Below are 15006 nucleotides of genomic sequence, written 5' to 3' on the forward strand. Positions count from 1 at the left end.
CTGAATCAGCACAGAGTTCACTTACAGGAAATAGTCACACTATCAAGTTATAAAACAACCTGTGTACATTAAAGCTTCAGTACAAACCCACAAAACTCTTCTGTATCTAGTGTCACTTCAGTGTGTTTATATATTAGAGCTTTAGATACTCACTGTGTTTTTACTCCTCAAATCTTTTAGTGTTCACTCGTCACAAAATGGAGCTGCTGACTTTCACTTTTACTGACACTGGTCTAACTGGCTTGTCTGGTTTATTCTGATGTGTGTGTGTGTGTGTGTGTGTGTGTGTGTGTGTGTGTGTGTGTGTGTGTGTGTGTGTGTGTGTGTTTGTAATTATCGCTTTCACACTCTGTTTACACACCAACATCAGGGGGAGCAAAATCTTTATGGGGACAAAAATCCACGTCCCCGGAAGGGTAAAGATTTAAAACGTGTTAGAGAGGCTTTAAAAAGGTGCCTCACGTTTTTTTAGTTCTGGCCCATAGTTCTGGCCCCGCCTCAAAGAGAAGAATGCCGCAAGGACTTCCGACATTCTGTGAGAGCCTATCGAAGGGGGGTCAAATGTTCGGCGTGGAAAATTCAAAAACCTGTAGAGGGCAGTTGTGTTTCATGTAGGCTGACGAGTCGACAATATGTGTTATTTTCTTTTGCCGGTTACATAAACAGTCACATCTGCGGCCATCACGGCTGGCTTTTTGGTACCGCTCGATGCTACTTTGGATTTCCTCGTGTTTAAGTCATTATTTATATATTTTATAAAATACAATGTTATCTAAATAATATATGTGATGCTGAGGTTTATTTTTTTATTAAAAATAAGCTCCTGTTCATGTTCTCTGAACAATAAACACTGTTTAACACATGATTTTTAGTCTGATTATTTGCATTGAGCATATCGCAATATACAGTAGAGGTTGTTCTTATGTGGTTATGTACTAATTTAGCATTTTTTGTCTGATGATTTGCCATTGAGGCATATCACAATAGAGAGATTAACAACCTGCGCGGCGCAGATCGATTGACACATGAGATCAATTTAACTCGAGAGTGATAAACTTTTGAATGGCTCTCGTGGAGCTTTGATCTCATAGACTGATTTGTCTGCGCAGTGCTGCATGCAGTCAAATACATGTAAACAATATGCCTGTTTCATTACCTTCAGGCCGAATACAGATGCCGCTACACCAGAGGCGGTTCTACACCTTTTTTAGGGTGGCTTCAGCCCCCCAGTGTGTGATCTTAGCCGCCCTAAAACTATAAGTATAATTTTTACTTTCATAAATGAACAATAACAATTAAAATGCAGGACATGTCGTTGATGGGAAAGAAAATTATTTCAGTTTGACCCAAGAGCGATTTTTTTTACTTTGCTTTTACACGCGTGTGTTGTAGTCTTTCAAAAGTGCGTCTTAGCTGTCTGCTTTATTAGAACGGAGAAGCACAGGTACGCGTGTGTAACTGGTGTAGAAAGGGAATTTGTTAATTTAACCTGACCTGTGTCTTTTTGTTTTTTTCTTTTTTTTTAAAGAATGGTTTAGTGAACTCCACAAAATGTTGTATTTAATTATTGTTCATAGGATATAATATTAAAGTAGCAGAACCTTTCCTTGGGAATTTGTTTGGGAGGAGATGTTATTGGTGGGACACTTCGGTGGGGCTTCCTCGTGTTTGCGCCATGCGGTCGCCTCAGTCCGTTTCCGAATGAGGCCGATGACGCATGTCCTTCTCGCTTCTCCCTTCAATATATGAATATTGTGGTAATATTTCTTCTCTAAAATGCTTTGACGCTAAGAGAATGTTATTAATACCATAATAATTGATTGCGTTAGTTATGTTAAGGATGTTTTGGGTAATGTGTTTTTTCTCTTTATTATTTAACGAAATATACCATGTTGCTAACTGTTTAGCATTGTGTGTACTAGTGTGTACTGGTGAAGGAGAAGCTGACGCCCTGTGTCTCATCTTTTATTTCTTTTCTTACTGGTATGTTTAATAATAAGTTCTGGTTCAGTAGAAAAGATGTTTAGCTCATTGATACTAGATGTACATTGAACAGAGTGTGTTATAGGAGAAGTTTTGGACTAAATTTGTTATGTTGTCTGTGAGGCACGTGGTGCAGCGTGCACATGGTACAGTATTGAATATATATATATATGTATAATGTGTATCCTGTTTATTTCATTCTGATATGTAATGTGTGGAAATATGGGTTATGCATTTATTATTATTATTATTATTATTATTATTATTATTATTATTATTATTATTATTATTATAAATACAGTATTATGATTATTGGTTTTCATTTTGTGATTTATAAATGCTTGAATTGATGTTTGTTAATATAACATAGATATATGCACAACCTGTGCTGTATAAGAGAATTATAGATTTATATATTCTAAGTTGTATACTTTATTTACATTTATATCATCTATCTCTGTTATTGTATAGTGGTCAGTCCATTTCCGAATGAGGCCGATGACGCATGTCCTTCTCGCTTCTCCCTTCAATATTCGGTTGTGTGTACCGGTGAAGGAGAAGCTGACGCCCCATGTCTCAACTTTTATTTCTTTTCTTACAGTAAAAAGAGCTGAGTTTCATTGAGTGGTCATGTGGTCCTTGTGTGTGTGAGAGTGACCGGTCCAGACACGTTACATAATTTGGTGCCGTGACCCGGATGTACCAGATCTGCTGTAGCCGATTGCTGGGGTTCGACAACACAAGAACACAACGCTTCTGCAACCGACCGATGAAGGATCTTCGTCGTTGATGTTTTAATGGCATCGTCTGGACATTGAACTGAACTGAGTAACTAAACTATTGATTCACATCATGCACACATCGAATTCTACACTTTGAACTGTCTGTTTAAGAACACAGTAATTGTGAAGTAGCTTAAGTTTCTCTTTAGTGAACTTTTCTCTATTACTGGAAATTTACATCAGCTTTAACTCTATACATTTGATTATATTGTCTTCTGGTAAAGTAGGTTCCTGTCTTTTGTATACTATCTGCTTAACTCACTTTGTTCTAGAGTAGTGTGATTTGAATTGTGTTATATTCTATACCATTGTTGATTTTATAGTGTTGATCTTTGTTGTTCTCTCAGCTGATAAATCAGGAGTAGTTTCAGTCTCCCTTAAGGTGTGAATTGGGGGCAGGGCTTACCTATTTATATTGAAGGTTCTCGGTTTGTCAGAATCTCTCTCTAATGTTAGTGTCTAGTACTGTTTGATATATACATTTACATTTACATTTACAGCATGTGACAGACCCCTTATCCAGAGCGACGTACATAAGTGCTTAAATCTCTAACATTGAATACATTAATGCTGCTCACTAGGTTACATACTTAAGATACCATGAGTTTAAAACATTTGCTCGAAGTTACAATGAAAAAGTGTCAAAGTTGTTTTTTTTTTTCTTTAAATGCAAAGGATAAGGAAAGAAGTGCTAGTTGAAGTGCTTCCTGAATAAGTAGGTCTTCAACCGCTGCTTGAAAATAGCCAGTGACTCGGCTGTCCGGACCTCTATGGGAAGTTCATTCCACCACCTTGGTGCCAGTACAGAGAAGAGTCTTGTAGTATACTTGCCTCTTACCCTGAGAGATGGTGGAACCAGATGGATGGCTACCATACCTTAATTCTCACTCTTGTTTGACTACAAATATGTGCCTTAAACCCATCTCTGTACTCAAGGCCTACTCTCGCAGACGCTCTCATCCACAGAGCAGAGGTCACAATCCCAGTAACCCCATCTACCCTCCTCTGTTGTGTAAGTCTCACACAGTGGGGGTAGGTGGGCTCTGGAATTGTCAGTCTGCTGTAAAGAAAGCTGATTTTCTCTCTGCTTTAACTTCCCATTACTCCTTTGATTTTCTTGCTCTAACAGAGACCTGGATATCCCCACAGAACACTGCTACACCAGCTGCTTTATCCTCTGCCTATGCTTTCTCTCACTCACCACGAGAAACAGGCAGGTGGTACAGGTTTATTGTTGTCAAAGAACTGGTGCTTTACACCTCTACTCTTCTCTCATTTAACCATCTCTTCTTTTGAATTCCATGCCATTTCTGTTACCTCTCCTATCAACCTTGTTATCATTGTTGTCTTCCGCCCTCCTGGTCCCCTAGGAGACTTCCTGGAAGAAATGGACTCACTGATTAGTGCTTTCTCTTCCGATAGCTCCCCCCCGACAGTGCTATCCTACCTAAAACTACCTCTCACCCCCTCGCTCTTACTCGCCGCAACCTTCACTCTGTCTCCCCTTCATCTGTAGCTTCTGGCACTCTTTCTTCCCTTCCTGATCCTGTCTTTTTCCTCACTACCCTTGGACTCAGCCACAGATACTTTCCTCTCATCTCTTTCCTCAACTATGGACTTCCTCTGCCCTATGTTCACTAAACCCAAGAAAACTTCTTGTTCTGCTCCTTGGCTTTCAGATGTGTTGCGCAACACTCGAAGAGAGCTAAGATCATCAGAGAGAAAGTGGAAGAAATCACAACTTGATGCAGATCTTGATTTTTACCAAACACTTCTTGTCAAGTTCTCCTCAGATGTGACTTCTGCCAAGACTTCCTTCTACAAGGAAAAGCTTGAAGCTTCCTCACATGACCCTCGGAAATTCCACAACATCATCTCTTCTCTGCTCAACCCCCCGTCTCCACCTTCTTAATCCTCCCTGACTGCAGAAGACTTTACTTCTTTCTACCAGGAGAAGATTGAGAAAATCTGCCGGACCTTCACTTCAGTCCCGACTGCACTTACATCTCAGAGTATGCATTCCCCTACACCTTCGTTGTTACATTTCTCAACTGTAGCAGCAGAGATTTTACAACTCATCCAGTCCTGCAATCCTACCACCTGCCCATTGGATCCTACCACCTGCCCATTGGATCCACTCCCTACCACTATGCTGTATCACTCTCTCATTTCTTTCAAAAATTCTTGAACGCATTGTCTATAATCAACTGTCTGTCTATCTCTCACAGAACAACCTCCAAGATCCCAACCAGTCTGGCATTAAAGCAGCTCACTCTACAGAGACAGCTCTTTTGGATGTCTCTGAGAAGCTACATACTGCTAGATCAGCCAAACTGTCATCCGTCCTTATCCTCCTTGACCTTTCAGCAGCGTTTGATATGGTCAACCACAAGACTCTCTTATCCACCCTCAAGAGTCTTGGGATTTGCGGATCAGCTTGGGAATGGTTTACCTCCTACCTGGAAGGATGCTCATATCAGGTAACATGGAGGGGAGTGACATCTGCTCCACGCAGACTCTCCACTGGCGTCCCACAGGGCTCAGTACTTGGTCCTCTTCTTTTCTCCCTGTATACTCACTCTCTTGGGGAAGTTATTTCATCACATGGGTTCTCTTACCACTGCTATGCTGATGATACACAACTTATCTTCTCTTTCCCACCCTCAGATGCCACAGCTTCTGACCGGATCTCAGCATGTCTGGCAGAAATTTCATCATGGATGACTGCTCATCAGTTAAAGCTCAATCCTAGCAAAACTGAACTGCTGTTCATCCCAGGTGATTCATCCCCAGGTCATGATCTTGCTATATCCTTGCACAAAGATCTGATCTCCCTTTCAGCCACAGCTCACAACCTTGGGGTAACCATGGACAATCAAATGTCCTTTTCCTCTCATGTTGCTAATGTGACTCACTCACATTCTCTACAACATTAGAAGGATTCGGCCATTTTTGTCCACACAGACTGCTCAGGTACTTGTTCAGTCTCTTGTCATTTCTAGACTGGATTACTGCAATGCACTGCTGGCAGGTCTACCTATGAACGCAATCCGTCCTCTGCAAATGATCCAAAATGCAGCTGCCCGGCATACCACCCCTGCTGCGATCCCTCCACTGGCTTCCGGTAGCTGCATGCATCCGATTCAAAACACTGATGCTGGCCTACAAAGCCAAAAATGGACCAGCTCCCTCTTACCTCAAAGCCCTCATCATTCCTCGCACTGCACCCCACAACCTCCGATCTACCAGCACTGCTCGACTGGTTCCACCATCTCTCAGGGTAAGAGGCAAGTATACTACAAGACTCTTCTCTGTTCTGGCACCAAGGTGGTGGAATGAACTTCCCCTAGAGGTCCGGACAGCTGAGTCACTGGCTATTTTCAAGCGGCGGTTGAAGACCTACTTATTCAGGAATCACTTCAACTAGCACTTCTTTCCTTATCTTTTGCATTAAAAAAAATAAATAAAAAAAAACACATTTCATTGTAACTTTGAACTAATGTTTTAAACTCATGGTATCTTAAGTATGTAACCTAGTGAACCAGCATTAATGTATTCAATGTTAGAGATTTAAGCACTTATGTACGTCGCTCTGTATAAGGGGTCTGTCACATGCTGTAAATGTAAATGTAAATGTAAATATTAGTGTGTGATTTGTGCAGCTATGAATACATATAGTCCATATTACATGATGCGTTTTGTTTGTTCACAGACCACAAAAATCAAACATCAGCACAAATCAGCTGGACGCTGTATTCAAGGTGTGTGTGTTGTTTTTAAAGTGTGTAATGTATGTGTTGTGATCCCTTGTCATGTCTTGATGTGCAGCAGCATTAAGGGTAATCAGTTGTATGAGTTTTAAATGTGATAATAGAAATAGACTTTTCTTTTGATAAAAAAAAAGCCTCTCTCACTGTGTAACATGATAATATTTAGATCTGTTCCTGTGTGTTTCTAACCAGGAGCTGGAACACAAAGTCATCTCTCTGATGAAGAATGAGCTAAAGAGGTTTAGGAAGCTCCTGAGTCCAGATTACCCAGCATGCACTGAGAGGGAGGTGGAGGATGAGGAGGATCTGCACAGTGTCAGAGACGGAGCGCTGAAGATCACACTGCACGTCCTGAAGAACATGAACCACACAGATCTCGCTAACACACTGCACAACAGTAAGAGCTCTGAGTCATGACTTTATTCCATCAGCTTCACTTTAGAGAGAGGAAATAGTTTTAGATATGAACACTTTTAGTTTTAAAATTAATTTTAGTATCATGTTGTATCTGTTCATGGTCCAGCTTCAATAATATTTAGTACATCAGTCAGGAATTAATACCAGTGTTTGTACGATTTTGCATTATAACTATTTATTACTAAACTAGATATTACTTTGTTTAATAGAACTCGCCTCTGTGCATCAGCCAAAGTTGAAGTCCAAGCTGAGAGAGAAGTTTAAAAGAATTAATGAAGGAATCTCACAGCATGGAAGCTCAACACTTCTGAATGAGATCTACACTGAGCTCTACATCACAGAGGGTTGGAGTGGAGACATCAATAATGAACATGAGGTGAGACAGATTGAGGCAGCGTCCAGGAGACCAGCAACACAGGAGAAACCCATCAAATGTAATGAGATCTTTAAGGACAAGTCCATCAGAACTGTGCTGACTAAAGGAGTTGCTGGAATTGGAAAAACAGTCTCTGTGCAGAAGTTCATTCTGGACTGGGCTGAAGGAGAAGTAAATCAGGACGTCACCTTCATGTTCCCACTTCCCTTTAGAGAGCTGAATCTGATGAAGCAGCAAAGTCTCAGTCTGATGAATCTTCTTCATCACTTTTTCCCAGAAATAAGAAAACTAGAATCAATAGACTGTGACTCCTACAAAGTGGTGTTGATCTTTGATGGTCTGGATGAGTGTCGACTTCCTCTAAATTTCCAGAAGAATGAGAGATTGTGTGATGTGACAGAGTCAGCCTCAGTGGATGTGCTGCTGACGAACCTCATCAAGGGGAATCTGCTTCCCTCTGCTCTCCTCTGGATAACCACAAGACCAGGAGCAGCCAATCAGATCCCTCCTGAGTGTGTAGACCAGGTAACAGAGGTACGAGGCTTCAGTGATCCTCAGAAAGAGGAGTACTTCAGGAAGAAGATCAGTGACCAGAACCTGGCTGATAACATCATCACACACCTGAAGTCTTCAAGAAGCCTCTACATCATGTGCCACATCCCAGTCTTCTGCTGGATCTCAGCCACTGTTCTAGAGAGAATGTTGGATGAAGCAGAGGGTGGAGAGATCCCCAAGACTCTGACTCAAATGTTCACACACTTCCTGATCTTTCAGATCAAACACAAGGACCAAAAGTACCATCAGAAATGTGACCCTGATCCTCAGCAGACCAGAGAGAGTATCATGGCACTGGGAAAACTGGCTTTCCAGCAGCTGGAGAAAGGAAACCTGATCTTCTATGAGGAAGACCTGAGGGAGTGTGGCATTGATGTCAGAGAAGTGTCAGTGTACTCAGGAGTGTGTACCCAGATCTTCAGAGAGGAGTTTGGGCTTCACCTGGGGAAGGTGTTCAGCTTCGTACATCTGAGTGTTCAGGAGTTTCTGGCTGCTTTATACACATTTCTCTCCTTCATCAGCAGAAATGTAACAGAACATCAAACCTCTGATCTGTCTGATCTTTTCAGGAAGTCAAACATGTATGATCTCCTCAGGAGTGCAGTGGACAAGGCCTTACAGAGTGAGAATGGACACCTGGACCTGTTCCTCCGCTTCCTTCTAGGTCTCTCACTGGAGACCAATCAAACTCTTTTACAAGACTTAATGCAACAGACAGGAAGCAGATCTCACAGCAAACAGGAAACAGTGGAGTACATCAAGGAGAAGATCAGGGAGAATCCATCTCCAGAGAAATCCATCAATCTGTTCCATTGTCTGAATGAACTGAATGATCATTCTCTAGTACAGGAAGTACAAACTTACCTGAACAGAGGAGATTACAGACGTCTCAGTGACACCAGACTCTCTCCTGCTCAGTGGTCAGCTCTGGTGTTTGTGTTACTGACCTCAGAACAGGAGCTGGATGTGTTTGATTTGAGGAAATATGATCCATCAGATGAATGTCTTCTGAGGCTGCTGCCAGTGGTCAAAGCCTCCAGAAAAGCTGAGTGAGTATTTTTATTTATAAATGTATTACTGCATGGTTTATTATTTTAATGTAACACTGAACTGCACTGTTTGGATTAATGTGTGAACTAAATACATTTCTGAACTAAACACCAGTGAAAGACTTTTTCTTTTCTGTTTATTTGGAAAGTGACATTTAACAAAACTCTCACAGATGAGAAAAACATCAGACTGACAAAATGGGATCAATATGGATAGAAAATATAAAAAGTAAATATTAAAACACTCTAATGTCCTTCAAGTATGTCTTTATGTTGAAGTTCCTCATCTTTTGTTGTGTGTGACACAGTGTTGTGGGGAGATTCACTCTGTCATGGCTTTTTTACTCAATTGTTCTTTCTAATAAAAATAAAACATAAATGCTTTTTAAAAATTTAACCCAATACGAAGGAAAAACAAAAGTCTCAGTCTGCTCCACTGCTAAACTTTACCAAGGACTGAGCTCGTGGTAAATAAAACATCAATCATCATTTTGGACCTCGACACTGTAATGATGTGTCATAAGGCTGACGATCCATTTGCAGCTTTATTGTACAATCTCGTAAACAACAGGCAAGGTCAAGGTCGGCAAACACAACAACGTAGCAAAGGCAGAAATCGTGGTCAGAAATACAGGCAGAAGGTCAGGGCAGGAGGCAAACAATCGATAAACCAAAATACAGAAACAGAGAAGCAAAACCGGTACTAGCGATACACAGGAAAACGCTCAGACTGATTGCAATGGCAGATTGAGAATTCGCCCTCGGGTGAAGTTCAAGTTCGCTTTATATAGCGTGGGAAATAGGCAACATCTGGTGGCATAATTTGTCCCGGTGCGGGGATTATGGGAACTGCAGTCCGGAAGCAACTAGTGCTCCCGGGATGGTTCTCTGTGTTGATGCTTGAGAGGCGAGGCAGGTGCTCAAATCATGACAGAGCCTTCCCCGCGAGCGGCTACCGACACGAGGATGTGTACAACGCTGGGTCTTCCCCGAGGCCGAGGGGAAAGCCTGTCTTGGTTCTGTTGGTGGAGGTCGCGGTGACCGAGGGGTCCAAGACGGCCCCTGCCTTTACCCAAAAGTGTTCCTCCGGGCCAAACCCCTCCCAGTCGACCAGTTATTCGAGGTTGCCTCCCTGGCGTCTGGAGTCCAGTAGGTTGCAAACCTGGTATGCCTCCTCGCCGTCAATCAGTAGAGGCTGTGGACCAGACAGATCAGCGACTCCCTCTGGGTGCCCTCTTGGTCCATCCGCGGGTTTCAGCAGTGAGACACGAAAGGTGAGCAAGATGCGGTAAGTGGGAGGTAGTGCCAGGTGATAAGACACTGGTTTGACTTGCTTGATGATTCTAAAAGGCCCCACATACCTGTGGCTGAGCTTTCTGCTGAGCAGGTGGAGACAGATGTTGTGGGTGGAGAGCCAGACCCACTGACCGGGTTGATAGTCGGTATGTGCTTTGCGGCGCCTGTCGGCTTGGGCCTTTTGTCTCCGGATGGCTCTCTGCAGCTGGCGATGCACCGCGCTCCATGTCTCCTCGCTCCGGCGAAACCACTCGCCCATGGCTGGTAGGTCGGATGGATCACCAGACCAAGGGAACAAGAGGGGTTGATAGCCCAGAATACACTGGAAGGGAGTGAGGCCAGTGGAAGGTTTGATGAGAGAGTTTTGCATGTATTCGGCCCACATGAGGTATTTTCTCCAGTCGGACTGATTGTTCTGGCAGTACAAGCTTAGGAAGCGGGTGAGTTCTTGGTTTAGCCTTCATGGCTAGTAACTCGTGGTCCCCTGCATCGTAGTTGTGTTCCGTGGGCGATAGTTTTCGTGAGAAGTACGCGCACAGAAACATTTTATTAGCCAGGTCCTGGCATTGTAACAGAACAGCTCCGATTCCCATGCTGGAGGCATCCAATTCGACTATGACCAGCCAGGTCGGATCAGGGTGGTGAAGGATGGGAACCGAGGTTAAGCTCTCCTTCTTAAGCTTCAGGTGAACATGAGAGATGGGCTGGTGCTTTCCTTGTCATGGATGTGAGGGGTGCTGCGATTGTGCTGAATCCGAAGATAAAACGGTGGTAGAAGTTGCCGAACCCAAGAAAGCACTGCAGCTCCTTAATGGTTTGCGGCCGTGGCCACTGTAATACTGCATGCGCTTTCGAGTCGTCCATGGCAACCCTCTCGGTCGAAATGACGTAGCCTAGGAAGGCCGTTGAGGTCTTATGGAACTCACACTTCTCTGCCTTGGCATAAAGTCGGTGCTGAATCAGGCATTTCAGTACTGCCCTCACATGCTGGACGTGCTCCTCCAGGGTTTCAGAGTCAATCAAAATGTCATTGATGTATTCAAAGATTCAAAGATGGTGCTGCTGAGTCCGGTCGCCGTCCAGGTCGCTCCGCTTAGATCGTGCTTTTATTTACTTTTTTACCTACTTTTGCTTTCTCTTTTTACACACATAACCTCTGCACTGATCACTTACAACAAAGGCACACTTTTGGACATTGGACATCGCTTCACTAACATGTTTCAGGACACTTTTCCCTCAACCCATCGTGGCCATCTGAGATTCTCCGGAACACCGAGACGAACAATGGCCACCTGAATAAGGCAACAGATCAAGAAACACCGCGGGAAACGCGCTGAGATCCGCAATAGACTGAGAAAAAGAGCTCACAGTCCTCCTCTGCCGAGCATTCTGCTTGCCAATGTCCGGTCTCTGGAAAACAAGATGGATGATCTTAGAGCCAGGATAAGTTTCCAGTGGGACATAAGGGACTGTAACATCCTTTGTTTGTCTGAAACATGGCTCACGCCCTCGGTCCCGAACGCTGCTGTAATGCCGGCTGAAAACGTCTCTGTTTTACGGATGTACAGGACAGCCGAGGCCGGTAAATCATGAGGTGGTGGAGGGTGTTTCATGATTAACAAGAAATGGTGTGACCCCAGGAATATCTCCACTCTGTCAGAGCCACAAGCTACGGATACAATAACCTTCTCAAATCAGAAACCTTGGGTGGACAGAACAATCCGTGAAGCAGTAAACAAACGCACTGCTGCTTATAACGCCGGTCTTTTGTCGGGAAACATGAGCGAGTACAAAGCATCGTGCTGTGCTCCGAAGCGCAATAAGAGCCGCCAAACACAGATACAAGGAACGCATAGAGTCAAATTTCCAAGTAAATGACTCCCGACACATGTGGCAAGGACTAAGTACCATCTGTGCCCTTGGAAATAAATCCTCTGCAGAGGTGAGAGCAGATCCGTCACTGGCTGACGAGCTAAATACTTTCTACGGCCACTTTGAAAGCAATCTAAGCAGCGCGAGTCTGCCGACCAGCGCGTCAGGAAGCAGCAGTCAGAGCAGCGATAATCATGTGATCACCGTGTCTGAGGATGAGGTTGGTAGGGCTCTTAAGTGAGCGAACATCAGGAAAGCAGCGACCTGATGGGATTTCTGGCCGTATTCTGCGGTCCTGCACTGATCAGCTCGCAGGTTTGTTTACATCCATTTTTAATGAGTCCCTTGCTACATCAGTGGTTCCCACCTCCTTCAAAAAAATCTGTCATTATCCCAGTGCCTAAAAACAATAAACCCTCTTGTCTGAATGACTATCGTCCAGTTGCCCTTACATCAATAGTCATGAAGGTCTTCGATGGACTGGTAAAAAACGTCATCTGCTCCTCCATCCCAGACACTTTGGACCCTCTTCAGTTTGCTTATCGCCCCAACAGATCCACTGATGATGCCATCTCTCACATCCTGCACTCTTCTCTCACAAACTTTGACAGCAATAATGGGAACTATGTACGGCAGCTATTTATCGAATATAGCTCAGCTTTCAATACTATAGTCCCAATCAAGCTGTCTTCTAAACTCATGGACCTCGGCCTGAATTCTTCACTCTGCAATTGGATGCTTGATTTCCTCACCGGCAGACCCCAAGTGGTGAAAGCAGGCCAGTACACCTCCAACTCTATCACCCTGAACATAGGAGCGCCACAAGGCTGTGTCCTGAGTACCCTGCTCTACTCTCTCTACACACATGACTGCGTATCTTCCCACAGCTCCACATCTATTATCAAATTTGCTGATGATACTGTGGTTCTGGGCCTCATTCACAACAACAACAATGAGATCACATACCTAGATGAGCTAGAGAGACTAACATCATGCTGCCAGGACAATTGTCTCTCTCTGAACGTAAGCAAAACTAAAGAGCTGATTATCGACTTCAAGAAGAGACAGCAGCAGCCCTATACTCCTCTTATGATCGGCAGGACCTCTGTGGAGAGGGTAAACATCTTGGAGGACCTGACTTGGTCTACCCACACTCAAACACAGGTTAATAAAGCCAGGCAAAGACTGTACCATCTGTGACAGCTGAGAAAATTCAGGGTCTCACCAGCAATCCTGAAAACTTTCTATTCAGGGGCCATAGAAAGTGTATTGTCTCAGTGTATCTCAGTGTGGTATGGGAACAGCTCCAGTCAAGACTGCAAAGCCCTGCAGAGAGTTGTGCACTTAGCTGAGCGCATCACAGGGTCTGCTCTCCCCTCTCTGCACGACATCTACCTCAAATGCTGCAAAAACAGAGCTGTTAAAATCATCAAGGATTCAATACACCCCAATAACCATCTTTTCACTTTGCTGCCATCTGGGAAGCGCTTCCGTAGCCTGATGGCAAAAACTGAGAGACTTATTAGGAGTTTCTTTCCCCAGGCCATCAGGCTCCTAAACTCAAAACCAGAATCTTAACATCTTCATAAGATGTCTCCACTTATATTCACTTTTTCAGTAAGATATTCATCATCATTCACTACCTCACATTGACATATTGAAAGTGCCAACCTGTTTGCACATTTGAATCTTGCACATTTTTGGGTATCTTAAAATTTATGACGACAGTATAATGCACATATGCACATTAGCCTTGTACATCTCTGTGTATCTTATATTTATAACTACAGTTTACTTTCATGCACATTATTGTTCATTCTACAGTATACATATTTTTTATATATTTTATTCTACAGTATACATATCTTTTTTTATATTTTATTCTTATATTTTCATTGTTTACTTTTATCTCATTCTTTCATTGTTGTGTTTCATTCAAGTGCAATGTCCATGCAGCAGACCTGACTCACATTTCACTGCTGGTTATATATGCTCTACATAATTGTGTATGTGACAAATAAAAATCTTGTATCTTGAATCTTGAATCTTGTACATGATCACCCAGCAGTCCAGCATATCACGGAACACATCATTGACGAAAGACTGGAATACTGCTGGACTGTTAGAAAGGCCAAACGGCATGACCAAATATTCGTAGTGGCCGGACTGGGTCGAAAAGGCGGTCTTCCACTCATCTCCCTCTCTGATGCGGATGAGGTTATAGGTCCAGTAAGTCCAGCTTGGTGAAATATCAAGCCTTGCAGAGCTGTTCCAAGGCCGATGGTATGAGGGGGAGAGGATACCAAAACTTCACCGTGATTTCGTTCATACGCGGTAGTCGATGCACGGCTGAAGACCTCTGTCCTTCTTCTTCATGAAGAAGAACCCCAAGAATTCTGGGGATACGGAGTGCCGAATGAACCCCTTCCTTAGCTCCTCCTCGATGTACTCATGTACAATAGAGTAGCAAAACCGGAACTAGAGATACACAGGAAAATGCTCAGACTGATTGCAATGGCAGAACGAGACTTCGCACTGGGGTCAAGTTCAAGTTCGCTTTATATAGTGTGGGAAATAGGCAACAGCTGGCAGCGTAATTAGTCCCGGTGCGGGGATTATGGGAACTGCAGTCCGGAAGTGACTAGTACTCCGGGGACACGTCTCTGTGTTGGTGTTCGGGAGGTGAGGCAGGTGCTCCAATCGTGACAGACACATTTGACAGATGGAGTGGGAAAATGTTCAGCTTTATCTTCTTATTATGTTAGAAACAAGCTAGGCAGCGAACTCAGATGTGTGATGCAGATTTTCTTTCTCTAACACTGACCTGTTTGTAGAGGATGGAGTTTAAATGTGACTTTTTATATGAAGACTTTTATTTTGATGGGGTTCTTTTTTCTTTGCTTATC

At 43.4% G+C, this 15006-nt stretch overlaps 1 protein-coding gene across 1 annotated transcript in view; it reads left to right on the plus strand.

Annotated features, from left to right (window-relative positions):
• Positions 1–6481: 6481 nt before the first annotated feature.
• LOC125141229 (NACHT, LRR and PYD domains-containing protein 12-like) overlaps positions 6482–15006 on the plus strand; it is a gene marked incomplete at its 3' end in the record, with an annotated part of 40207 nt that continues 31682 nt past the window's right edge. Inside the window, exons 1-3 of the mRNA XM_047814004.1 lie at positions 6482–6526; positions 6728–6932; positions 7162–8932. Of these exons, the coding sequence (XP_047669960.1) occupies positions 6755–6932; positions 7162–8932 (1949 nt within the window). The remainder of the gene's footprint in view (positions 6527–6727; positions 6933–7161; positions 8933–15006) is intronic.

The sequence above is a fragment of the Tachysurus fulvidraco genome, chromosome 5, assembly GCF_022655615.1.
Source record: "Tachysurus fulvidraco isolate hzauxx_2018 chromosome 5, HZAU_PFXX_2.0, whole genome shotgun sequence".
In the NCBI taxonomy this organism is placed as follows: domain Eukaryota; kingdom Metazoa; phylum Chordata; class Actinopteri; order Siluriformes; family Bagridae; genus Tachysurus; species Tachysurus fulvidraco.